This window comes from Pseudochaenichthys georgianus, chromosome 3 (assembly GCF_902827115.2).
Source record: "Pseudochaenichthys georgianus chromosome 3, fPseGeo1.2, whole genome shotgun sequence".
NCBI lineage: Eukaryota > Metazoa > Chordata > Actinopteri > Perciformes > Channichthyidae > Pseudochaenichthys > Pseudochaenichthys georgianus.
The window spans coordinates 42018421-42045202 of record NC_047505.1 but is presented as its reverse complement, the minus strand read 5'-3'; the positions used below and the strand labels follow the sequence as shown (position 1 = coordinate 42045202).

The 26782-nt window shown below is 39.3% G+C and overlaps 3 protein-coding genes across 8 annotated transcripts in view; all 3 read left to right on the top strand.

Annotated features, from left to right (window-relative positions):
- Positions 1-5336, top strand: part of galnt2 (UDP-N-acetyl-alpha-D-galactosamine:polypeptide N-acetylgalactosaminyltransferase 2) — a 63674-nt gene extending 58338 nt beyond the window's left edge. For 2 of the 6 annotated variants that reach the window (XM_034075431.2, XM_034075466.2), the window contains exons 15-16: positions 806-934; positions 1390-5336. In XM_034075431.2, coding sequence (XP_033931322.1) covers positions 806-934; positions 1390-1548 — 288 coding nt within the window. In that variant the 3' untranslated portion in view covers positions 1549-5336. The remainder of the gene's footprint in view (positions 1-805; positions 935-1389) is intronic. The other 4 variants (XM_034075458.2, XM_034075473.2, XM_034075449.2 and 1 more) reach the window with 3 other exon arrangements.
- Positions 5337-7553: 2217 nt separating this feature from the next.
- smyd2a (SET and MYND domain containing 2a) lies at positions 7554-19880 on the top strand. The gene is made up of 12 exons (XM_034075419.2): positions 7554-7853; positions 9950-10013; positions 10693-10803; positions 11370-11430; positions 13564-13691; positions 14674-14741; positions 15206-15308; positions 15448-15558; positions 15989-16109; positions 16231-16405; positions 16983-17091; positions 17635-19880. The coding sequence occupies exons 1-12, from the start codon at positions 7684-7686 to the stop codon at positions 17716-17718; spliced, it is 1305 nt and encodes a 434-aa protein (XP_033931310.1). The 5' UTR covers positions 7554-7683; the 3' UTR covers positions 17719-19880.
- Positions 19881-20536: 656 nt separating this feature from the next.
- The window catches only part of cenpf (centromere protein F), a 32720-nt gene continuing 26474 nt past the window's right edge, over positions 20537-26782 (top strand). The window contains exons 1-13 of the mRNA XM_034075287.1: positions 20537-20606; positions 21896-22067; positions 22257-22382; positions 22612-22682; positions 22832-22974; positions 23109-23200; positions 23278-23548; positions 23721-23923; positions 24082-24207; positions 24305-24433; positions 25606-25728; positions 26136-26271; positions 26357-26486. Coding sequence (XP_033931178.1) covers positions 21906-22067; positions 22257-22382; positions 22612-22682; positions 22832-22974; positions 23109-23200; positions 23278-23548; positions 23721-23923; positions 24082-24207; positions 24305-24433; positions 25606-25728; positions 26136-26271; positions 26357-26486 — 1712 coding nt within the window. The 5' untranslated portion in view covers positions 20537-20606; positions 21896-21905. The remainder of the gene's footprint in view (positions 20607-21895; positions 22068-22256; positions 22383-22611; positions 22683-22831; positions 22975-23108; positions 23201-23277; positions 23549-23720; positions 23924-24081; positions 24208-24304; positions 24434-25605; positions 25729-26135; positions 26272-26356; positions 26487-26782) is intronic.

Here is a 26782-nt window from a genome sequence, read left to right as displayed (position 1 = left end):
CCCCACGGTGGTAGCTGGTGACACTGGTGGTGAAAGAAGAGGCGCTATGGTATTTTACCAGATTCAATGTTGGTCTTTCAGTAACCCTGCACAAGATGCACTTGTTTAACTCACACTCTACCTCATTGCATTTAGTCAATTAAGAAAACTGTCACTACTTTGCACACTTGTCTGATGCATACAGCGTCCCATGACGATGTAATGCCAACATGCATCCGGAAGCATGTGTGGTGGTCTTACTGGGTAAACAGTTTTCATACCCATTGGCTTCTCAGGTCTGGTTTACTAACATCATTTTGCAAAAATTGCCACTTGACATCAAATTAAATTGTACAGTCTCAAATGTTCTCATAATGAACTGCCACTCTTTTTTTTAGATATGTAAACAACATGATGGTTCTTTTGGCATAAATCTCCCTGTGATGACATGCAGACACAGAAATAAAGTCTAACTCCACCATCACTATGACATGTTGTTGTTTGTTAGCCATAACACAGCAACAACGTTCCTTTTTATTTCTTTTTTAATTTAAAAAAAGTTTAAATACTTAGAGAACATTGAAAGAAACGTGTTTTTTTTTTGGAAAAGGTTTCTTACTGAGCGTTCTTACTGATTTTTTTGATTACCTTGATGTGCAGTACTTCAACGTGTACTGTGTATAAAGTTATAAGATCAAACATCAGATATCAACATGATATTAGCCAATGCTCAATATAAAATGAATTGCTCAGAACATCCTTAACTCCAGTGTTCGAATGTGTATCAAACTATAGTTTTAATTAAATTAATTTGTATAATCCAAAGGAGTGGGCCCTGACCAAGGATAAGTCTGTGAAGCACATGGACCTGTGTCTGACCGTGGTGGAGCGCACGGCCGGCTCCCTCATCAAACTACAGGGCTGTCGAGAGAACGACAGCCGACAGGTAAACACGGTAATATAAGAACATCGAATGCATATTATTGCACTTTTACATACATCATATATTATAACACAAACTGCCTCTATGTATGATCTCTACTCACATATATAACTATCAGTAGCTCTCACCTTGCTGCTTACGGTTTTAAGGATGATGTGCAATGTTTTGTGTGATTGTCTGTAGAGATTTCTATGATGCCAGGGAAATATTGGAAAAAAGTGTTGACTCTTTAGAAATGAATAACCCTTTGACCGTTTCATCTTCTATATCTTTGATGAAAATGCTTTTAAGGTAGATTTATACAAAAACGAGGTTACGGATTTTTTACCTCTGAATGCACATGTTGTTTGTTTATTTTATGTGAAACCTTTTATGCTGAAGTCTTGGCAAGAATTCAGAATCTCAATATATTCTAGTTAAATGAGGATTAATTCATAATAAATAATTGAAACATTGTTGTGTCTCAGCAGAAATGGGAGCAGATTGAGTCCAACTCGAAGCTACGTCACGTGGGTAGCAACCTCTGCCTGGACAGCCGCAATGCCAGGATGGGGGGCCTCACGGTGGAGGTCTGCAGCCCGAGCCTCAACCAGCAGTGGAAGTTCACCCTCAATCTACAATCATAGGGGGGGCTGCGGACCCTGGGAAGAGCTGGATGTTTGATAGAGACACCAACAGACTCTGAGACACGGATTAAGAGATGGAAAAAGACTCTGGATGGATAAACGGATCCCTCTCGCTCCTCGGAGGTGCAGCCAGTCTATACACCTCTCCCCCACCCTCACCCCTCCCAAAAGAGACAAACCCACCAGGGGAGGGGCTTGTAGACGTTGCTGGAGTAAACAGGAAACGGACTGTATTTGTTTGATGAAAGGTGAAAATGATGATCATTATGAGGATAAAAGCGATGGAGCGACTTTCCATTCAAACTACATACCTCAGTGTTTTTTCATTGATGGTTCCAGAAGCAAATGTTGTTATTTTACGTTCTTTAATGCAGGTGAGGTAGAACTGTTTTTACTTTGTAATTACTTTATTATTGATATTTTTTATTGATTGCCGGTAACTCTCCGCGGAGGTTTCACAGGAACTCTTTTTTTCGTTTTCTTAAAGGAAGGGGAAATTAATGTTGTTGTTCCTTTGGGCTTTCTCTCTGTTTCACCACGCCGAGCCGGAGCCTGTAAAGGCAGGTGGAGGCTTCATGTTGAGGTCTGGGCGTAGAGTGATATGAAGGCTGGAAATGGACTCAACTCCTTGAGCTTTTCCTCTTGTCATTAGTTCACAGGATCATTGGAGGAAAGAGAGCCACAGTGGGCGGAAGAAGCTGTGTGTTCTGCTTTGGTTTCTACACAGTTTCTTCTGCAGATTGGGTCTTGGGGAAAGGGGAAGGGTGTTAAAGGGAGAAGCTTCTCTGCTTTGGTCGGGGCCTGAAACTGGTTTGGTTTGGCCGGAAGTTCAAAACCGAAACCAGGAAGTTTCTTGAAGCCACCCCTCAGGATTTACTGTTTGTCGTTGGGCTGCCGCACTGGCTGCCGCAGCATCTTCATGTCTACCCCATTATGTCTCTTTAAAAAAACAACTCTCTTAACACTCTTCTTTTGTCACACAAATAATGGAACCAAATTTTGAATGGATGTTTTTGTTTCAGGAATACGAGAACTTTGATTAAAAGGGTTTTTCTTCACAAGCTCTCGCTGCTCTCTAACTGCTCCCTGTGGAGCCGCTTAATTTATACATCTCCTTTCCTGCACAGATCATTTTCTTTGTGTCTAATATTGCCATTTAGGGATGTTTACTGTCACACCCACCTGGATTTCATGTTGCAGTTTTACCAACTGGTTTTGGCTGCAAAGGTATTACCGACATTTATCTATAATATTACCACAAGCAGATTCCCAACTGAGATGGGTTTTTTACCTGATTTCAACACACACCTGCCTGCTCTTGTCCGGCAATAGAAGGAAACACTAATGTGTGGCAGACATTGACAAAGTAAAATGTTGCTTATTCCAGCCTCCAGAACAGTTTTTATGCAAAAAGATAGAGGTTTCCTGACTAGTCAAACTGTACGAAATGTGCATGTGTTCTTAGCTGCATGTATCACCAGCCAGCTCCCACACTTACAGTCGGTCGGTAGTGTCTCCATCAACATGTCTTTCTTTCCTTCATTGTGCCTGTTAGATGAGCCATCGGTTCTGAGGTTTGGATCTGCAATAAACAAGGTTTTACTGTTTGCCCCCCACTCTGTTCTGCTGGAGGTGATCAGATCTGATTGCACAAGCAGGACTGCTCAGTTTCTGCTGATACAAAGTACTGATGAGAACACCTTTTCTTTATTTTGATTGATATTTATGAGCTCCTTTATTCTGAGGAACAAGATTTCGGTGTCCCCCAACCGCATTGTGCCACATCTTCATCTTTTGTTACCTGATAGTGTTACGGATGCCAGTTACAGTTCATACATCTGTGTGCTCATCCATTACCTGACGCCTGTTTTGCATCTTTGCAACAATAGTCTCTCCTCACCTTCAACACAGGTTCCTCTTAGCTGCTATGATTCTCTGTACTGTTAGTTACTGATGAGTCATGAAGGTACAATTTGGGGAAATCGTTTCGATTAAATTCAGAGTGACTCATCACTTGGCAGCTTCAAGGCAACATGAATTCAAAACATCTTTAAGCATACGGTACAACACAAATTGCCTATAATCAACTATTTACTAGTTTATTCTAGAAAGAGGTTGCATCCTCAAGTGTTGTTTTAATGTCAACTATCCTCTCTGTATCCCTCTCTCATTTTCACATCTGTTCTCTTGATTTTTGTTTTACTGTGTTACAGTAACAGACAAACAGCTGCTCATGTTTACTGGGTTGTCTGGCTCTTTTCCATCCTCCGTTTCCATCCCATTGTTTGTTTTCTACCATTTTGTTCCTTGTACCGGATGTTTACCTTGTCTTCAACATTCACACGACTGTAGACAGAGTGAGGGGCGAAGTGAAGGTCAGATCAGACTGCAGTTGGATTCAAAATCATATCCTTAGACTTGACGTGTCGCTGCATTGTGCTGCGAGATCGAGGTGTGACTAGATGTGAGGAACGTTTTCTGTTGCTATGGTGACCAGGCTCAATGGCCCCAAGTCTGATTTAAGGTTTCCATTTATTTTTGTGTTGAGCAGCAGGTGGATTTACCGCTCCTTAATGTCAGATTAAGTAGAAGATTGTTGCAAATCAATAATTGTAATATTGAAGAACTAATAGAAATTAAAGTAAAAAATATATATCTTATAATCAGTTGTTCCTTAACATCTCCTTTATGTGTATTACAACAGTGCCTCAGGTTTTAATTCTGTAATGGGGTAGATACATATGTTGTAGCCCCCACATTTAGTATCTTTTGACTACAAATTGTGTGGAAATCCTCAAACTACGTACAAAAGTCTTAAATTATGTTCACTATAAGAACCCAAAACTCTGAGCTATTCATTGTCAAAGCATCTGGCCCTTGTCCTATGTTGTGAGGATAAAATGCCGAGGTTTTTAATGGTGTATAGCGCCCTCTATTGTGGATAACAGCTATACAAAAAGGGACTAAAGGTATTAAACTTCTGATGCACAATGCACCAACGGGGACATTCCAAGATTTTTCTTAATCAAATTTTCTTCAGCTTGTTTCGATTATTAAAGTTTGAATCAAGCCCTAATAAAATGGCCAGCTAGTACAAACTTAACAGGCGTGAGAATCTAACTGCTAACCCCAGAGAGAGGTTGGTAATGCTGTCTGTTACAACTGTTCAGATATGTTGTTTGAAGCCTTTTCTTTGTAAAACCAGTCTTATTCTTGTGAAGATGAAAGAATGCTATTTTATTTGTTTGTTCTACGCATTTTGATTGGATTATTCAATGTTTACATCTTTAGCACTATGTGCCAACGTTTTACTTCCTATTTTCTCTGTATGAGGAAGAATGAGAAGGGGTAAAAGTAATTGGAAATGCTGTCGCAAAGAACTGAATGCAAATTACAGATGGTATATGTTGTGTATCTCATTCTTCTTCCTAGTCCCAGTTAGACCTGCAGGACACACTGGGGCGGGTACGTCTCTAAGATGATGATGGTGTTGGTCTTATAATGGACACAGGTTGCAAATGTTTCATGTCTTTTAGATGTGTCTTCAAAAAATCTGTTGTGGCAGAACTAACTCTGTGTGTTAGCTTAAAGCTAAATTCTAAAGGAGAACGAATGTTGTCAATATTGTAGACATGTATTATTAGAAAATACTTCACCCACAAAATTGATACGTACGTACATAAATTAATTGCCACCGTTGTTCTCAAATGCCTCAACGGTGAAAGCAGAATCAAAATACAGAGACATTTCTTGATTAATTGTAATAAATGGGAGCTGTGTTAACATGGGCTGAATTATTCATAGAAAATTATAATGTTGTGGTTTTAGTATTTCTTTAAAAGGAGGTGTATAACTGATCACCAGTCAGTGAGCAAGAGCATTTTCCCACCTGAGCAAGTAGGACTTTATTCATACTGTGTTTGGTGAACAATTAATGGCTTGATATTAACAGGTATGAAGGTGAGCTCTGTGTTCTCTCAGCCTTTTACCTCAAATGGGAAGCAGAGTTATTTCATGATTCTTCCTCAGCCCACCTTAAATCCTCTTTTAGGATTTACAGAAGAGTCCACTCTGATAAGTGAAAGCCCTGCGGAGACATCCAGCTCAGGACTGCTTAAGCTGCCCATCTTTTGCTACCAGTTTCTGTGTGTGTGTGTGTGTGTGTGTGTGTGTGTGTGTGTGTGTGTGTGTGTGTGTGTGTGTGTGTGTGTGTGTGTGTGTGTGTGTGTGTGTGTGTGTGTGTGTGTGTGTGTGTGTGTGTGTGTGTGTGTGTGTGTGTGTGTGTGTGTGTGTGTGTGTGTGTGTGTGTGTGTGTGTGTGTGTGTGTGTGTGTGTGTGTGTGTGTGTGTGTCCAGACATGAGAGGGGCTTTGGACAAAAATACTCTTCCCATCAACCATGAAAGATATAAGGTGCAACAGTAATCAATGAACTACAGGGGTGGTGATGTGTTTTCTAAGAGGAGTGTGGCTTCATTGGAGGACAGTGGTGGGTGTTATGGCAAGAAACATGTAAAAGTGTATATTTTTGTATATACCTACATCAGTGTGTGTACAGTATGTACATATATACACAGTGTACTCAGCCGCGGTTCATAGTTTTGTTGTCAGACTGTACAGCGCTTCTAACTGTCCCCTGTTTTATAGATTCTGCAGAAATTCAACTTTGAATGAGGAGAAATGATTAACTTAAATAAATGCATTTATATATAAAACTGTGTCGAGTATTTTGGTCCTCTTCAGTGGTTGATGGTGCATGATCGCAAAAATGTCACTAACACGATTCATACTCAGAGAATATTGAAGTTTCTGTTTCAGTAATGCAGCTGTGTAACTGGACCACTATCTGCAAAAACGTCCATCATCCAACGATGGACAAAGTGTTTTACATGCATTATGAAACAAATGCCAACAATTAAAGAAGGGTTTTCTACATCAGCCAAATGTTTCTCTAATTTGGATCTTAAATTGAGTGAATGAAAGCATTTGTCAACTTTGAAATAGAAATTCTGGTAGACCTTTGAATGAATAAATTACATATTGTGGTCATTAACTGCATGATAAACAGTTCAAATGTGATGAATGAATGTAAAAAGTCTGCTAAGCCTCACATTTCTGAAAAATGCAGATTGGTGATGTTTTCTCTGGCAGATGTGTTACTGGGGCAAATACTTCAAAAACACAATGAAGTGACAAATGTATAATGAGATGTGCATCATATGAACAAATGCTTGTTTACGTCATGTTTGAAATGTAATTCAAGTTGTAGTCCTCTATTCTATACTCTTGGTCCTGTAATCTGTTCACAGGAGAGGGTCGGTGAAAAACATAAAGCAGTTTAACAAGATTTTGTATTAAAAGCAGGCAAGAATAGTGCAAAGTAGCACATGAAATGCCAGAAATCTTTACAAAACAATCTGATGCGGACGATCACCAGTTAAAACATTAAAACATAGAATCTTATAACATTAGAAAATGAATATAGATCAAACCAAAAGGGACACAATATGACAGAGACAAAACAAAACGAATGAGAGCAGACAATGCAAGTAATTAATGATAATGAATTTGCTTACAGTGCACAGGGGGTGAATACTCTACTCAAGTACTAATGTACTACTAGTGTAGTAACAAATGTTGAAGAACCTGTACTGAAATGGATCATTTCCATTTTGCTTATACTTTTATTCCACAAAATGTGTGTGACAGCTAAAGTTACTTCAGATCACAATTATTCATTATTTTCCTTTCCAGTGAAAACTTTCCAGATGTGGTGATTAATTCAAGGGTAAAGTTCTCCTTTGTGTGTTGAGAAAATGGTGGTACTTTTTAATGTCAGTAAGCAAACAATATGCATCAAACGTTTACTGATAAAATAACTATGTATGTTATCACTGACGGAGCATCAGTAGGCCTAATAAATTGTTCACTACACCTAACAGTGGACTACAGTAGTGCACACCAGTAGCCGTCTGTGAGGTCTCCTCTCCGACAGGGGGCGCTGAGAGCCGCCCGGACACCCAGAGGACCGGAGAAGAAGCCAGGGCTCAGGGCAGAAGCTGATTAGAGGAACAGCCAGCAGACACAGGTGGTGGTCGGTGGCATCTGACAGGAGAACAATAAACAGACAAAACAACATGAACGAAGGTATAGAGGGGACGGAGCGGTTCCTGAGCCCGGGCAGCGGCAGGGGCCTGCGGGCGGTGAGGCACTTCTCTGCGGGGGAGCTGGTGTTCGCCTGCCCGGCTTACTCGTACGTGTTGACGGTGAATGAGAGGGAAGCACACTGTGAGAACTGCTTCTCCAGGTAACACCTTACCCCCATAACACAGCTGGGAAAACAACTCTGGAACGGCTAGCTCCAGGGTGTTGTGTTTTATTGTGTTCTTTTATTAAAGCAAAGAAAGGGGCTGAAGGGTTCAGATGGACGCAGGCTAACCTCCATGGCATGCATAGCTAGGTTAGCTTGTGAACCTCTGCAGACTTAAGTGGGTCAGTGCAGGCAGTAGCTCACCTGACTGACTCTGCAGAATGTCTTCAATGCACTGCAGTCAAGAGAGCCTAAAATAGATGCAAACATTAGTAGTACTACAGTGGTTATAACGAAACCTGCTTCCCTGTTGTCACAATGAGTCTATTTATATGCTAGCACACATTCTTAAATAGGCTACTCATAATCACAGGTAGTGCAGGAAGAAATATTGACATATGTCACTTAAGTAACAGTATATGAATGTTATGTTACCATTGAAAGTACTGCATTCAAAATGTATATTAAGTACCTAAAGTAAAATCATGCAGGATGAAACATTTCTTAATCATAAATATTCCATTGCTGGATTACAATTTTTACATTTGTTATTATCTAATACTATGTTTATCACTAGTAGTGTAGTCAATGAAGGTGGGGCTCATAATATTCCCTTTTTACACTGATAGGTATCTTAACATATCAATAATTTATGGTTGAGTTACATTATGTTTTAAGATTATGAGAAAAATATACAATATATCCTTGTGAATTAATGTGAAGTAGAAGTATAAAGTAAAATAAAATGGACACACTCAAGTCAAGTACCGCAAAGTTTCACAGTATTTTGTTAATGTATTTAGTTATAAAATACCACTGATAACGGGTAGTTAGCTCACTTAAAGAGTCACTTCAGTCATGTTCTAACGTTTCTTCGTAGTGTCACATTTCTGCCTTCACCACCACACTTCAAGTACTCTCTGTTTATCTCTACGAATCCTACACATGCTTTTATGAACCTAAAAGTCAACGCAAGAAAGACAACCCTGCAGTCTATTATATAATGTTCTATGTTTGTTATTTTTAAGTATAAAGTTTAACTCATGTGTCAGTTGTACATGAATTCAGGAACGGTGTAGGATGTGGAGTGGTTGAAACAGCACATATAAGCTTCAGAAAGTATTGACGTGTGTGTGTGTGTGAAAAGTTAAACTGTGATGCAGTGCACCTCTTTAGGTTTCCGATTTTAAACTTGCCTACTTTTTCTCTTGAGATCTGATGCAAATTGAAGCTCTTTTTGAGATTTTTCAGAGTTAAATGAACTCTCCCTCTCTGCCTGCCACTTTCATTCACACATGCTTCCTACTCAAGCTACCGTTAAATGTTGTAGAGCAGTAAAAGGTTAGGGTGCTAAATATAGTTGTCCATGTGTCCGAAGACAGGAGGAGAAGGCCAGGGGTAAGAGTCCAATGGAGGTGGTGGACAAGACTAGGGTTGCCAGAAACTGACCATGATCAAAATCGATTATTCGGCAGCCCTGGCGAATAATAATCGATTATTCGACCGACCCCCCCCCCCCAAAAAACCATAAATAATAATAAAAAAATTTTTTTGAAAAATAATATTCGATTGTGGAGACTGTAGCGAATATTCGAATAATCGAATAATCGCTGGCATCCCTAGACAAGACATGTGTGTACATCTGTTCATAATCACTCAGAAACACTCTATGAATGTGTCTCGAGATAATCCTTAATCACTTGTGTTAAACAACTGACTTGACTGGAATGGAATTGGCTTGTAATTCAATTGGAAAGTCTTATGCCTATGGAGTAGTTATGAATAAAAGGTTTTTGGCAACTTATGAATTGCTGTTGTTGTTTCAGTGTATTCCTGTATTCCTGCTTTTGTCACATGATTAAAGCAAACCTACAAGACTTTCCGTTTAACAATGAATATGCCAAGTTTCTAAAACATTTATATTTAATCCCACGGTTAGCAACTGTAAGCATCAGGTAAAGACTTCTCCCCAGCTGAAGGAGTGTGTTATTTCATGTAGATGAATACGTTTATATCCTGCGGAAATACTGTTCCACCGACACATTTATCACATCTGTAGTGGAGTAACGTGTTGTGTCTTCATGTCGTTGCAGGAGAGAAGACCTTTTTAAGTGTGGAAAATGTAAGCAGGCCCACTACTGCAATGTAGAGTGTCAGGTAAGAGTGCTTTCTGCTTCCCTTTTTTAATTTTCATGGCAGGCTTGTTGTTTCTATTTGCAAATATGTGTACCAATGTATATGGTCAACTGAAGGAGCTGAACACAAACAGGTTATCGGTTACATACATCCAAAAAACGTTGTCAGACATTTTGACTGACAGCGATCTCTGTTACATCAAAATGTTGCACAATTTAAAAATGGCTGAAAAACACAATGTGCAGATTTTTCATGTGATTGTTAACTAAAGAAACTGAAATAATATAAGTAATGTTTAGTTAAAAAATATGTCTTAAAAATCTTCTTAATTCTTTGTTCTTGTAACCAACATTTGAACGTTGGACCCCACAGCTCCATGCAGGCACACATTTAAACTGCTGTTGCTATGACGATTCAGTCCATCCGCCCTCTGTCTAGTTTTAGTTTCATGTCATAAAACACACTCGGCACACTGCAGTAAAAGTAAGGAGTTTTCTATTGTCTTGTACAAATGCAACGGCCAATAATTTATAGATGATAATAAAAATAATTTATCATCCATTGTGTTAATTTAAGTTGCTCTGTCTTCTTGTCTCACGTTATTGCTTTTGTCTCTCAAGTATTGTCCTGTTGAATGAGATGAATTGCTGTAATAAAGGAGGGTTACTAACTGTTCTCCATGTGTGTGTTATTTGTGCAGAGAAGCGATTGGACCATGCATAAGCTGGAGTGTGTAGCGATGTGTGCCGATGGGGAGAACTGGTGTCCATCAGAGACTGTCCGACTGGTGGCTCGAATCATCCTCAAACAGGTACATTAACAAGAAAAACAAGTATATGTTAGGAACCAGTTAACCGAAGAGTTAATATGGTATTTCCCCGTCACCACCAGAGCATGGAAAACTAAAAGTAGGAACGTTAAAGAAGATAACCAGTCAAATAATATAAGTAGCTGTTCAGATATAATGTAAATGTCATGAGCTAGATTTTATTTTAGGCAATAAACCAGCTCTGAGCCGCTGGAGAAACAATGCACCAACTTAACTGATCTCAGTTTATTTTGATACTTTTGCATGAGTAGTGTTATAGGTGTATAATTAGTTTAAGTTAATCAGCTTTGACCACATTAAACACACTCTGAGCGAGTTAAAACAGTAACACAAAGCAAACTATACTTTAGCAACGTCAACATAGCCTTCTTATTGGAATATTTGACGTCTGTGTTTAAAGTAAATGTTAGTGCCATTTAACACCAAAGTTTCTGAAGCCGATGCTGCTTTCTTGCACTTTAAAAAAACAAACATTTGTGATAATAAAGCCTGGAAAAAGGTTGTTTTTATTTTCATGATTATTCATTTAAATGTCTGTCATGTTGCAGAGAGTAACACCAGAGCGCGACCCTTCTGAAAGGCTGCTACTGCTCAGCGAGTTTGAAGCCCGTAAGTAGGTGTGTGTGTGTGTGTGTGTGTGTGTGTGTGTGTGTGTGTGTGTGTGTGTGTGTGTGTGTGTGTGTGTGTGTGTGTGTGTGTGTGTGTGTGTGTGTGTGTGTGTGTGTGTGTGTGTGTGTGTGTGTGTGTGTGTGTGTGTGTGTGTGTGTGTGTGTGTGTGTGTGTGTGTGTGTGTGTGTGTGTGTGTGTGTCCAGACATGAGAGGGTCTGTCTGTCTGTCTGTCTGGGAGTATATGAGCATGCACATGTTAGTTACATCTGTGTGTTCTTTTAGTTACATGTTCCGTGTCTCTTCAGTTATAGCAGTGTCTATATATATCCTCTGCTGTAGCCTCCGGTCCTGGTTCTGTCTCTTTTTATTCACTCACAGGCTCCAGAGCTCTGGGATTTAAATCCCAAGGTTCTGGGTGCTGTAATTTCATTTTCTCTATGCTCCGTTAAAATCTACTGCCACTGTGCCCTTGGGCTAGGTACTCAACCCTCATTTTGGGGAGGCAGATTGTACTGAGAAGCTCTTTCGTGATAACGTATGTGTTCGCTCCGTATTCGTTGTCAGCCGATAATTACATACAAGAGTTGTGGTGAGGAACTCAAACGCTGTCTGAATAAGAGATGAAACTGTTCCCTGATTTGCCATACACCATGGTTAAATTGCCAACGACTAGTATAAATGTTTCATCTTTAAAATGAACCATTATAGCAATGTTTCATTACCAAGATTTAGATACTGTGCAGCATTTTGCAGGGAATTGTGTGTGTGCACGAGTGCATTAAATGACTATATAAGTAAATATAAGATAAATAACTTTTTAATCATACCATATTTATACAGATATCCGTGATCATTTTGGTCACTATTAATGTAAACTTTGGTTTTCACAACGTTTCATTTATTGACCAATTCAAGATTTATAGCATAATCATACACAGTAAGTTAATGAAGGAGGGGTACAAAGAGTGTTTGTCAAAATACACATTAATAGGACTGTGTTTCATGTCAGTTTTCTCCTCTCCATTTGCTGTTATCATTTAGTCTAAACTGTTGTTGCAGCAGACTCAATGTGTCATCAGAGGATTGTCCCATAATTAACCTTCATGCACATAAAGCAGATCAGAGGCGTGTGTGTGTGTGTGTGTGTGTGTGTGTGTGTGTGTGTGTGTGTGTGTGTGTGTGTGTGTGTGTGTGTGTGTGTGTGTGTGTGTGTGTGTGTGTGTGTGTGTGTGTGTGTGTGTGTGTGTGTGTGTGTGTGTGTGTGTGTGTGTGTGTGTGTGTGTGTGTGTGTGTGTGTGTGTGTGTGTGTGTGTGTGTGTGTGTGTGTGTGTGTGTGTGTGTGTGTGTGTGTGTGTGTGTGTGTGTGTGTGTGTGTGTGTCAACGACACATGACCTATACTGTAGCAGTGGAATGCTACACCCACTAACACTGACTGCTTCTTTTGTGAAGCAACTGCAACAGAAAAGCACACTGTATAATAATAATAATAGATTTATTTTGTTATCGCTTTTACAGGTGCTCAAAGTCGCTTTACAAAGATAGCGAAAAGAAAAGAACAACAAATAAATATAGTTAAATTTAAAATCAAGCAATACAAAAACTATCACACATTAAAAGCCAGATTGAAGAGGTGAGTTTTTTGAAGGAGGTCAGTGCAGTCTCTGATGGGTGGGGGGAGTGAGTTCCAGAGGGAGGGGGCATCGACGGAGAAGGCTCTGTCCCCCCATGTCCGGTGATTGTTGCGGGTGGGGATCTATAGAAGGTTGGCTAGCGGGAAGGGGTGTGGTGATGTAGCAGGTCTGTGAGGTGGGGGGGGGGCTGATTGTTGAGGGCTTTGTATGAGCAGGACTTTGAAGTCGATTCTTTGACGTATGACTCCCACCTAACAGTGTTTTTTGTTTAGTTGGCCCTTATGTTTCTCTTTTACCAGTCCCAATTTTCTAAAATGGAAGGACTGCCTTAAACTCTTACAAGAACTAAAGTCGTATGTCCAGCTGGTGGCCAAAAAAGACTCCAATGTTCAAGCTCCTTCTTTTTCTCTCCACCTTTTGGTTTTTATTCTCTGTCGACATCCTGCCTGTCTTTGTTGTCTCTTACTCTTTCTCTGTCTGTGTTCATTGCCTTTTTTCAGATTTAGATAAGATGGACAGTGAGAAGGACGAGATGAACCATGCAGACATAGCAGCGCTGCACCACTTTTACTCCAAACACATCAGTGATATTCCTGGCGATCAGGCTCTCACTGAACTATTTGCACAGGTACAATTCTACAGCACTTTGTCGTTCGCACCTAGAAATCCACTGATAATTAAACTCTATGATCCTAGAAGGATCCTGGACCTCCGGTGTGTTTTGTAACCGTTGTTTGATTAGTTATGGGAGAGGTTTTCGCTGACACATTGACTGCTGTTGACTTTTCTCAATCTATTATAGGACACTCATAATTGCAACATACACAAAAGAGATAACATGTTCACTCATTACTCATACTCAAAACATGCTAAACCCAAGTGTTACCAATAATGGAAAAAGGGGGATTCAAATACTATATGTAATAAACTATTTTACTTTCTGTACTTAAACTTATATAGTCATTCAGGGCTTCCTAGTTGCACAGAAGAGCACATCATTTCATGTTTTTACAGGTTCAGATTAGGGCCAAATGTTTGGACAAAAGTTAAGAAGAATAAAAGGATGTTGATGATATATCACTATTTCAACCGTAGAAGCTTTTTTCACACATTATTTGGGTAAGGACTGTCAAAAATGTGAAAGTGTTGCTTGTGGTTTCTATTTCACACATGGTTGTCATTCACTTGTTATCGGATACACATGTAAGCAAACTAGAATCTATATCACACACACACACACACACACACACACACACACACACACACACACACACACACACACACACACACACACACACACACACACACACACACACACACACACACACACACTCTCTACAGCGGTTAGCTCTTTAATTTGATCTGTCTGTCAGTGCTGCTGTCCTCTTTCTCTCTAAGCTTCACCAACAGCCCTGTTGTCTTGTCCTCTCAAAGCAACATTCAATCCCCACTACCGGATTTCCTCCTCAGTAGAGCAGGCATTACATTCCATTATGCAAATACCATACTCAAATATATTATTCATATTTTACCTGTTTGTTTGTGTCTTCTTTCTTTCTTGCTCCATTTCTTCTTTCGCTCACATTTCTATTCTTCTTTCTTGTCTCCAGGTTAACTGTAATGGCTTCACCATAGAGGATGAGGAGCTCTCCCATCTGGGATCAGCTGTTTTTCCAGAGTAAGTAGTCAATGTGACACATCATCAACAGCCCATCCAATAATCAGTGTATTTCACTTTTTAATATGACTCATCTGCTTTGGATTTGCTTATTTGTTTTATTGTAGGTGTTTATTCCCAACATTAAAGATCTGCTTAAAGGTGGGGTAGGTAATTTTGGAGAAACCAGCTCGAATGCGCTAGAATTTGAAAATACACAGCCGGAAAAAATCTGCCACTTCCTTACAGAGCCCCTCCTCCAACACACACGAACACGCACATGACCAATGAGGGCACGAGATAAGCACTTCAGATATTCATTGCTATCGGGATGTTAAGAGCATTCCATGGAATATAACAAAAAAGTGTATCTCGAGCTGGTTTCTCAAACTTACCTACCCCACCTTTAATGTTATTATTTCTCTGATTTCATTTTTTTTTTTTTTTAAACCGTTGTGCTTCTCCTCCTTTCCTTCTCCTTGTAGTGTAGCACTGATGAATCACAGCTGTAGTCCTAATGTCATCGTGACCTATAAAGGCACAGTGGCTGAGGTCAGAGCTATCAGAGAGATAGACCCTGGAGATGAAGTAAGTGGACAATGGACTAATCACACAACAAAGATACCTCTCAATGACCGCAATGCTGATAACACTCACAATCATGTAGAGAAACAAGAAAGGCTTATTTCTCTCATTATTAGATTTTCTTCCCCCTCTCCCTCTGTAGGTCTTTAACAGCTACATAGACCTGCTCTATCCAACAGAAGACAGGAAAGAGAGGTTGTTAGATTCCTACTTCTTCTCATGCCAGTGTACTGAGTGCACCTCCAAGTCTAAGGTATGATAGCCTTATCTGTCCCAAGTTTTTTGTCTATAGTCTTGCCCCCATTAGCCGGTAAATAGTAATTACCATTTGGCAGAGACCACTGCGTAGGAGCAGCAGATTGTAGAATATAACGTAATACAAAGTTTCTGGAGTACGTGCTTTGAGCTGTTTGGGCTTATGACAGTTAAATAAAAACAATAGTTCTCCAGTCTTTATCTTATTCTTTTGGCAGGAAATTAGACCAAACTTGTGGAAACATGTATCTGGTATCAATAATCAACAGTTTTGCCTTTGGAAAAATGTGAAAATCGTATCTAGTTTGTCATTTCCAGCTTTGAGTAGCTCCCATTCTGCATAACTCCCTTAATGGTTTAGATTATCTTATGTATGATATGTTTCCGTGAAATTGATCCTCAAATCATTCCCTTTATTTTCTTTCTAGGACAAAGCAAAAATGGAGACCAGGAAGCTGAGTTCTCCACCAAAGCCAGAGAAAATCAAAGCCATGGTCCATTACGCCAAGATTGTGATCGAGGAGTTCAGGAGGGCCAAACACTACAAAAATATCCTCTTCCTCGGTTTACAACTGCATTTCTCTTACATTTCCAGTCCGTTTTCAACCTTTCCCAGCCTCCTTTTCTTCTTCTAAGCAATGTTTGTGTCATTACTCCTTGACTCTGGCACCCCCCAGTGAGCTGCTGGAGATTTGTGAGCTCAGCCTGGAGAAGATGGGAGCGATATTTGCAGACACAAACGTGTACATGCTGCACATGATGTATCAGGCCATGGGAGTCTGCCTCTACATGCAGGACTGGGACGGAGCGTTGAGATACGGAGAGAAGATCGTTCAGCCGTACAGGTGAATTCATCTTTGGGGGATCTATATGGAATCAGGATTGAAGTTACAATAGATCCTTATAAGAAGTGACAATGAGTTATAACGGCGACACAATCTTTAGACAAAGAAGTGGATGATAAAGCCCCGTAGAAACACTCCAGTATTGAAATGCGTTTATGACATTTCCAGGCAAAATATGCTAAAAATATGTATTTTATTCCTATTTTACTGCTTTAATTAATTGATTTAACTGGACTTTGCCGCTTAAAATAATACAATTATTTTCTTAAGGGCACAATATGACTTTACCCTTTCTCCCCATGAAGAGTTCTCTGTTCCGCTTACAATATGCAGTTTTACTCTACAACAGATGTTATATTGGGTTGTTTGAATACACTCACACTCAACATATTTCCCTCTGTTACACAACACTCCACAACATCTGAAATATCTTTCATATTTTACTGTTGAACTCTACTAGTTTTATATGTTCTGAACTTTTATTGTACAACAACAAAACCCATTGTAACATCGATCAACATTGTTTAATCTCGCATTCACAGCTTGGCTTGATGTATAAATAATGTTCTCTCTGCAGCGTTCACTACCCGGCCTACTCTCTGAACGTGGCGTCTATGTATTTAAAACTGGGACGTCTGTATTTGGGGCTGGAGAAGAAGAAACAAGGAATCAGAGCTTTGAAGAGGGTACGTTTACTGACATCTGGACATTATGCATACCAACTAATTTGTGCTTTTGTCAAACAATATTTCACTTTATTGTATGAAATAACGATAGTCCCAGGCACCCAATGACTTAATACAGTATGACTTAAAAAAAATAATGACTTTATCTCATAATATTCCCAAAAAACAATCAAGTATTTAGAACCTATGAACTGGTAATAATATCATCTAAAATCTAAAATATGCACAGACATTTAGCGTAAAAAAACAACAAACAATCGCAACAAATGGTTTGGCGCATTTTTCCATATAATTCTAAATATATATAGTCATACTGTAGGGCACAAATTAGTTATTATTTGGCAAAGTGAAGGTAGAACATTAAAATTCAATTTAAAAGCATTAAATAAGCGAGCAGAAATGTAGAGATATTAGGTAAGTCAGTTTCTTGTTTAATAACCATGAATTGTGATTCGAATGTTTAGGAAACAAACAACACACATTTGTAATCTAGTTATTCCAAATATTGTAGTTTCTATGATTTTCATGCTTTTCTGTTTTCAGGCTGTTGCCATCATGGAGATGGCTCATGGGAAAGATCACAATTATGTAGCGGAAGTCAAACGGGAAATCGAGGAGCAGAAATAAACAATGAGAGTTTAAAGAGAGACGCACTGGAATAAGGAACCTCTCAGCAGCAACAACAAAAATAAACATCACAAACGCATGCTATGCATCTTATACCTCTCTGTTTTATGGTCACCCACTTTATTGTTTTTCTTGCCTGATGGGTTTTTTTCATGTCTTTTTCTCATCATTTTATGTGACGATAATCATGTTTTCTACCTGAAACTCCACACTTCCTGTCAGACCTGGAGTCAAAGCAAACAAATAATGGTAAAAATGTTTGGAATGAAAAAAGTGACTTAAATATTTTCTGTGTGCTAAAACTCAATAAACCCATTCAACGCGATAAAAAAATAACTTAAAACTGCCTTTAAAGCTTTCTTTTCGAGGAAGCACCCCTTTCATTTGAACGCCACATAAACTACATGTTCTGCATGTGTTCATTAGACCCATCAACCCACGTGTTTCATCATCATTTATGTCTTCGTCAGCCATTTCAGATGCACGGTTGTCCTCCAGAGAAATAGTTTAATGATTTGGACTTCTGTACAATCTGGTAGTTGTTATAAAGGGCATTATACTGATACCCAGCCAATGCATTTTATTCTATCAACCTGATTAGCTGGCTTCATAGGTTCTTGTTTAAAATGTGAAAATATGAGGACTGACTATGCATCAGATACTCTGTAGCAACGGAGAAGAGAATGCAAAGAACTTTTCCTAAATGAATAACAAGTGCTTTGTTTGGCTTGTATGTTTGGCTTGTTTAAAGAACCAGAAAAAGTGTTGCATGTTTATGTAAAAATGTTTCATATGAGCCTTGTTGACCAAAGAGGCCATGGGTTGAACTGATAGGAACCAGCTATAATCCTCTATTCACAGTCTATCCTTAAATAGGGGTGCTGATCTGAGACCATGCTGCTTCTTAAATCCCAGTGAGGACATTTGAACCATTACCTGACCAATGATCCTGGGTCAAGGCCACATTGCTCTCAGGAAAAAAGGAACAACACGGTAGCTTTTGTTGCCTTTTGTCTAGAAATGCATTATTGTACCTTGTTTTTTAAGCAGCATGAATGCAGATTGTCATTACTTTGGGAATGAAATTGCTTGAGCACCCGAGGGCAGATTTTTAACATGCAGTATTTATTTTATACGCAGGTGATAATTTCAGAGATATCATCCTCACAAACTTTGAATTTTATGAACATTATTTTAAAATAAATGGTATCTCCCCCTTTATATCTCTGCATCAGTGTGGTCAAATCATGTTGACAACCAGGATTTTCAGAAATGCTCAAAGTTGTTCTTGTGTTTAATTGTTTTCAAAGAACCCTGACATCATTAGAAAAAAGGAGCAGTTACATGTTGTAAAACTGTCTCTCTTATGAGTGAGCATGCAGTGTGTGAAGGTGGCTTTCAGAAGTTTGAACTTGAGGCAATACCAAGATCATCACCTAGACCTTATGTTAGGGTTCTAGTTGCACTAAATCTTTTTACAATTTCTGTGACAAAATGATGTCAAAATGACATGTAAGCACATTTTGTTATGTTTTCTTAATTTATGTTCATGGACAGTTGAACTTGCTGTCTTCACATCATGCCCCACCAGAGAAACTACAGTTATATCTAATTCCTTTATTCTTTTAAAAACCTGTTGCTTCTCCCTTTTGCTTACATTTGACTATGGACGCAGGCTTATGCATGGGTTACTGAGGGTTAGTATTCCCTTGAGTCGGCTCATATTTGTAGCAACCTCTCCAGAGGTGACACTTTTTGTAATCTGCAAAGGTGCATCTAAGGTGCCTGTCTTTTGCATACAATAGGTCTGTTCTAATGTTTGTTTTATAAATGAAAAGGGGTTTGAAGTCTGCATAAACCATAAAATATCAAAACCCTCAGTTTGTCAGATTTTAGCACTTCATTTTGTTTTAGGCCAGACTGCAGGAACATGCATATGATTGGTTTTCTGTCATGAAGAAAAAGCACGTGGCACATGGGTTAACGGTAAAATCCAAGCTCATGCCGCACAAAAAAAACAGATTAAAGGCTTTTCTGCATTTCTGTGATGACTTTTTGCTTTATGAGGCATGAATGTTATGCATAACTAAATCTGAACCTCTGATTCTTTCTGTATTATGTCACTGAAACTCAATAAAGGGCAGTATGGCACTTGCTTCACATGTATACCTCTTTATTTCTGTTTACCTTTATTTAACCAGAAAGTCTCTATAGTGGTGTTCTGAACCACCTTTATCTACATTCAAATTAGTCTCAGTAAATCCTACACCGCCCATACCAACTGATTTAATTTCCAAAAGATCTGAGGCAGATTTACTTCAGTGAACTGTTACAGTACTTCTAGACTGTTTAGTAGGCTTACTTTTTCATCATGCCTGGCAGATCGTTTCCAGTCAGCTGTGCAGAATTTATATATATATATATAGTGTAGGACCTCAAATATTTAGGTTACAATGTAAAAATGTAGTCTTATCTTGGCTCAAGCTCAAGATGAGCTTGTCATCCAGACCTAAAGTGTATGTATCGTGGAAAACAACGAATAAGTTAGTAGGTATTTCAAAAGTCTATCTGGAGAAGACGTCCAGATATAATAAGAAGAATTATAAAAAATGACCTTTCTTTGTTGTTGTTGCATTCAGCTCAAATTCACACCACACGGTGGCCCTGTTGGGAGGTTGGGACAAACGGAACTAAACCAATCTTGTTGAGCGTATGAATTACGTCACACAAACTGTCCAATGGGCATGAAATGTTGTATGACTGAGGTCACATGAAGTAGCCAATGAGCATAGAGCTGAGTGAATTTCGATTTCCTCCGGTGAGTTTGAATTTTCCAACGAGACCAACCCCAAACAGTCTGTGTGAGATAAAGAAGCAGCGCGCCCAAAGTAAGTGTGCTTTTACTTTAATTGTAACTCTTGTAGCTCTTCGTTTAAGCCATGAGTTTACTTCAACACAACATGCCATCGCGTTTCACAAAGCATGTTGTATCCGCCCAGCCGTTAATTTGTCGCATTTTGTTTAAAATCAAAATTAACGTTTGCTCAAACAATTTTCAACCCAGCTAAAGTGAACGCCAGGTTAACACCAACATAAACAGACTTTGCATACGTTAACGTTTCTTCTTATATTGACAGTAAGTGCAGTGGCGACTATCTCAGACGTGCGTTTATCCAGTATTCTGTAAAAAAAAAAACCATTGCATCTAGTTGCTGTCCGTTACGTTAGCTACGGTTAACTGTAACGTTTAGTTAGCAAACGCTAACTAATCGATACACGCTAATTCCACGATGCCCACACTTTTGTAAAATAAGGCTGTCTGGGGCATAACCGTTTTATTAAACTAACTGAAAATAATGCTAAACTCCAGCGAACGATGCTTTCACTTTGAACTTTGAAAGCACTTAGGCCCTAAGTGTTTGTTTATGAGATGTAGTGCATCAACGCAAGCCTGGCAAGCAATTGTTATTGTCGTTTTTGGTAACTATTAATTACCTCGCGACAGTGGCAGAGCGTAACTAAGTACATATGACATATTTGTTGTTTACATGAGTATTTCCATATAATGCTACGTTACACTTCTACTCAACTACATTTTAGAGGCAAATATTGTACTTTTTACTCCACTGTATTTATTTTAACACTCATACTTACTAGTTACTTTATACACATAAAATACATGATATACTATAATGGTATAATCCATTACTGTACTACTAATCTACGCTGGTCCACTCCACACTGACAAACTACAACACTAGAATAGAATACAAAACAAGATAATAAAATAACCATAATAATAACATGTTGTGAAAAGTTCCATTCTGCTATGAGTACTTTTATTTCCAATACTTTAGGTACATTTAGCTGATAATATTTGTGTTTGATTTTGAAATGGGTCATTGTGAAGAATGTAAGCTTTTACTGTGAGGACTTTAATACATTTTGATGCTGTACTTTTACTTAAGTAAAATGTTGAACTGTCTAACGCTTAATTACGTTATGTTTAACACAAGTTGTATTTTGCACACAAGACCTGATTTACATTTGAACTATCCCTGTCCATTTTTGTGTCAGCTCATACCTAATATCTGTTACTTATATTGGAGTCATTAATGAGTTGCAGATTAGTAGTATTGCCTTTCCCCTTCAAATAAATCCATGTCTGTTAATTCAGGATTTAAACCATGAGCTGGGCCGTGGAGGAGTGGAAGGATGGACTTCCAGGAAAAGCCCTGCAGAAGATCCAGGAGATGGAATCCCAGCTGGACAAACTGAAGAAGGACAGGAACCAGAAACAGTTTCAGCTGGACTCCTTAGAGGCTACCCTGCAAAAGCAGAAACAAAAGGTCAGTGTTTAAGAGGAATGCATTGTAATAAATAGATTAATTGAATAGGTGTAGATCACTTAAACTTTTGAAACCTCTTGCATAAATTACTGGTGCATTGTCCTAATGCACCAGTAATTGATACCCAATATTCCAACATGTGCTAAAAGAAAGATTGTTGATCACTTATACTTGTTTGTCTTTCTCCAGGCGGACGGTGAACGTTCTGAGACCTCTGCTTTGAAAAGAGAGAACCAGTCTTTGCTAGAGTCTTGTGACTCTCTGGAGAAAGCTCGTCAAAAGGTCGTCCATGACCTCGGAGTCAAAGAGCAGCAGGTCAGTTACTGATGTGAGACAGAACATAAATATCAGCTGCGGTTTATTACTATTTAATTTAAAGTTAGAATTTAGTTTAATTCTATTGGACACGGTTATAAGATCATTAATACTTAACAGCCAGTAGTCATATATTTCAGATGTATTTGAAGCAAACCAACTAGAATTTTTTTTTTAATCAACTGTATTGAAAGAAAACAAAAACTAATAATTGTTTTCCCGAACCTAGGTGAGCTACCTTGACGGTCAGCTGAACTCTTGCAGGAAGACCATAGAGCGACTGGAGCATGAGCTTAAGAAGTGAGTGACGATAAATTAACAAATTTGCTGCTGCTGTTCCATCGTAAAGTACTGATTATTTCATGCTTAACATAATTAGATGTACCCTTTTTGATCCTGACTTCTGAATGACTGATTACTCTTCCTTTGTTGTCTTTCCATCTGCTCAGGTACAAGAATGAACTGGACCGTTCGCAGCCTGCTGGCTCTTCCTCCTTGTCGTCGTCGTCCTCCTCTTCTGATAGTCAGCACTACACGACTCCACAGAAGAGTTACCCTACCCCAGTTTCTGGAGCAGCCTACAGGCAGCAGGGTATTTTGTTTTGTTATCATATAAGTTGTATAGTTTCCTCTCAGACTGGTTTTAATATAATTGTTAAATATATTGCTTCTTCTCATCTTTTTTTTTTTAAAGACATGTATCTTACTGACTCTTGTGTTCCATAGATAACAGACTAGATGTGCTTCAGGAGAAATACAGCCAGGAGGTGGAAGAAAGAAAAAGGCTGGAGACTGAACTCAAAGTTATGCAGGTCAAAGTGAGTACATTTATTATATTTATTGTGTGGATTTATTTGTTGTGGTCTCTTATGTTTAATTATCTCTTCTCTTCTAGATGTTGAACCAGTCCTCAGTCAGTGTTAGCCACAAGGACATAGCTGCTCGTCAAGCTGGATCTTCGATATTCCCATGGCAACAGGATCAGGCCCACAGCCGCCAGTCCCAGGATGGAATGGAAACGCCTCTGAAGAGGCGGGGAGCCTCCCTGTGGGACGCCCTGGAGGAAACCCCCATTAAAAGCAGCCAGCGGATGAGCTCTACCAGAGCGGCGCAGAGTCCCTGTGGATCCTCCCAACAGATGGAGCAGCTGAAGACACTCAACCAAGGTAGACTGTTTACACTTGATTGGGAAATAATATATTTTATAGTGTTGGTGGTATCCTTTCATTTTGCACATGTACAACCTCTGAAAGATGTATTTTCAGAGGTTAAACTTTTGAGTTAAATATCCCTATTATGTCCTGCAACAACATTTTCATTATACCTTCTCATCTTCAGAGTTGCGTGGCCGTGTGTCAGAGCTGGAGAGGAACCTGTCCACTCAGGAGAAGGATATTCGTAACCAGGCCTCCAAGCTGCAGGAACTTCAAACCCAACTGACCCAGGCCCGCAAAGAGCTGACTGAGCGGGACAGAGACGTGGCAAAGACCAGCCACGAGCTGAGTCAGGCCACAGACAGACACCAGCAGGATGTGACCAAGGTAGGATCTTATGATTGGCGTATGGTAACTCTATTAATATGGGATATATTGTTTTTGTTTAATATCTGCTAGATACCCTTGTTCAAGAAAGGCAAGCCTGGTAAAATCAGAAGAAAACATTTGAATGACTGATAACAATTCTGCCTTTTATTCCTTAGTGTTCATCAATTGAACAGAAGCTGAAACAAGTCTCAGAGGAGATGAGCTGTCAGAGGCACAACGCTGAGAGCTGCAAACGAGCCCTGGAGCAGAAACTCAAGGACCAAGAGAGAGACAGTCAAAAGGTGCAACAGCCTAGAGCCATAATACCATCAAACCTTTCCCAAATATTATTTTCTTTTCTTAAACTTAATAAAACAACTTCTTGTCTGTTCTGTGTAGGAGCTAGCTCAGCTGCAGAATTCTCACCAGGCTTTGGACCAGCAGCTGAACCAGACCAGAACCAAGCTAACACAAGAGATCCAACAGTCTAAAAAAGAACACAACGTACTGCAGGCTGACATGGAGAAGGTAACTTTGTAACATCTCTGTTTTGCTTTCCCTTCCTCCTCTCTTAATCGTTCTTTCTTCAGAGCTATCACTGAATCCTTTGAGGGTGGCACATAATCCTGTATTTATTTATTTGCCTAATATTACTGGCTACTCGCCGGTCAAATGTCCGGGCAGAATTTATTTTACCGGACAAATTTGAAACTTACCGGTCATATTTCAATAATAATAAGAGTTGTGTAGCAGAGTTTCCGTTAGCAGGTAATTACCGGACTATGAGCAGATATGCTTCAGTTTAAAACTCAGTTCACAGGCTCATTTTTATATTGCTTCAGTTTATAATCGTAACAGATCGAAAAATTCAGATTCATTTTTCAATAAATGATTCCACAAACAACAAACAACATAATTATTACATTCAAACAAACTACTTGTAGTAGATAACGTACATTATTCACAAGTTTACATTACATTTGAATAATAACACGGGAGAAACGGATCCTCTCTGTTCCCCTCTCCCTCCCTCTCTCTCACAGCAGTCAGTTTCTTAAGCAGCTCCTGCAGCTCGCTAAACAGAGGGCGGGGCTTCAGGTGCTCATGCAGAGCTGCGTGTCTCGGTCAGACTCAGCAGCTGATCTGATCTCTCTCTCGCGTCCGGTTACACTTCACTCGCGTTTATGTCCATATCGATCAGATCCAGCTCTCCTGATCGGCCTTTATAGAGAGCACCGATCAAACTATTAAGAGTGAATATCGGCCGATAATGACCGGCGGCCGATCGATCGGAGCCTCCCTAATTATCACCAGACATTTTGACCGTCAGGTTTTGAATTTACCGGTTTTTAATTAATTTTACCAGCTAAAAACCGGTAATTACCGGCTAACGGAAACCCTGACATGGACCCAACTTTAATAATTTGGATGATGGCTGTGAGAATATGGAATTTACCTTGAGGTCTGTTGCACCACCTCCCTCTTGTATTTTCTGTGTGTAGGCATGCCAACTGTAGGCAACGCAGAAACCTTTGTTTAGCAGATCACATTTTCTCCAATATAAGGATGTAGTTTCCAGCTGTTTGCATCAGCTGCTGTCAATGGTTTGAGAGCATTTGTATGAGATGGATGTGTCAGACTTTCTACTCTTGTGTGTACTTCTTCCTTCTCATTTTAACTCTTCTTACCATCTTTTCCAGGCATCCTTTCAAAAGAGTCAGATAGAGAGGGAGGTGGAGGAGCACAAGCAGAAACTGCTGAGGTCAGAGCAGACTCTCCAGGTCAGTCAGACCAAAGAGCAGGACCTCCGCAAGAAGATGGAGGTGGGTTGCTTTTCATAGAATATCCACAGTTCATATAATTCTACACTGACAACCACCTTGCAAATATGCTGGTCTAACTTTATTTATTCAGTCTGAACAGCCATTTCTGGCCAACTAAAAACAACATGATATGTTATCCTTATTTGTTGCCCAAAGGTTTTGGTGTACAGTATTAATCTCAACACTATGGCCAGGTGTCTTTTTGCAAAATGTTTGTTCTCACGGTCTGCATGTCTTCCCTTAAAGGTGCGGTAGGTAAGTTTGAGAAACTGGCTCGAGATACACTTTGTTATATTCTATGGAATGCTCTTAACATCCCGATAGCAATGAATATCTGAAGTGCTTTGACAAAAAAGTACCTACCCCACCTTTAACTCATGTTCTCTTCACATTTCCCTTGCCTCCAGGAGCTGCAGAGAGAAAAGAACAGTGTGACTGTTCAGCTGGATCAGAGCAGCAGGCGTCTTAGTCAGCTGGAGGAGGAGAAGAAGGGTGCAGATCAGAGCTTTAAACGCACCCAGGGCTTACTAGATGACCTCAAAGGTAAGTTAGTTATAGAAACGTTAGTCGCAGAATTTATTACCGAGAATAATCTCATGTTTAACTCGTTTGTCTTTTTGTTCTCAAGCTAAATCTGAAGGGCAGGCGGATGAGCTGAAGAGACTTCAGACTAAACTGGAGCAGCAGACTCAGAATTCAGCCCGAGATCTGGAACATTTGAAAAAGACACTTTCTGATGCAGAGACCAAAAATGACAGGTAAGCATAGTAGAGCTGCTCGATTATGGCAAAAATCATAATCTCGATTATTTGGGTCAATAATTGATATCACGATTATTAAAAACGATTATCCATTTACTTTGAAAACATCCATTTATTGAAAGAAAAACATTTGAACAGTATGTTTTTAACAATTGATTACCCTGAACTTTAAGTATAATTCAACTGAAAAACCAATAAAAAAAAAAAAAAAATCGTTTTATTTCGATTATGTTGTTTTCGTAATCGTTGCAAGCTAAAATCGTAATTGCGATTAAAATACGATTAATTGAGCA

Bases quoted from the DNA above. Each gene is read 5' to 3' on its own strand.
- smyd2a (XM_034075419.2), top strand. From the start codon at position 7,684: ATGAACGAAGGTATAGAGGGGACGGAGCGGTTCCTGAGCCCGGGCAGC. The intron at 14,742-15,205 runs GTAAGTAGTCAA...TTCTCCTTGTAG, and splicing joins GGATCAGCTGTTTTTCCAGA to TGTAGCACTGATGAATCACA. The intron at 15,559-15,988 runs GTATGATAGCCT...TTTTCTTTCTAG, and splicing joins AGTGCACCTCCAAGTCTAAG to GACAAAGCAAAAATGGAGAC.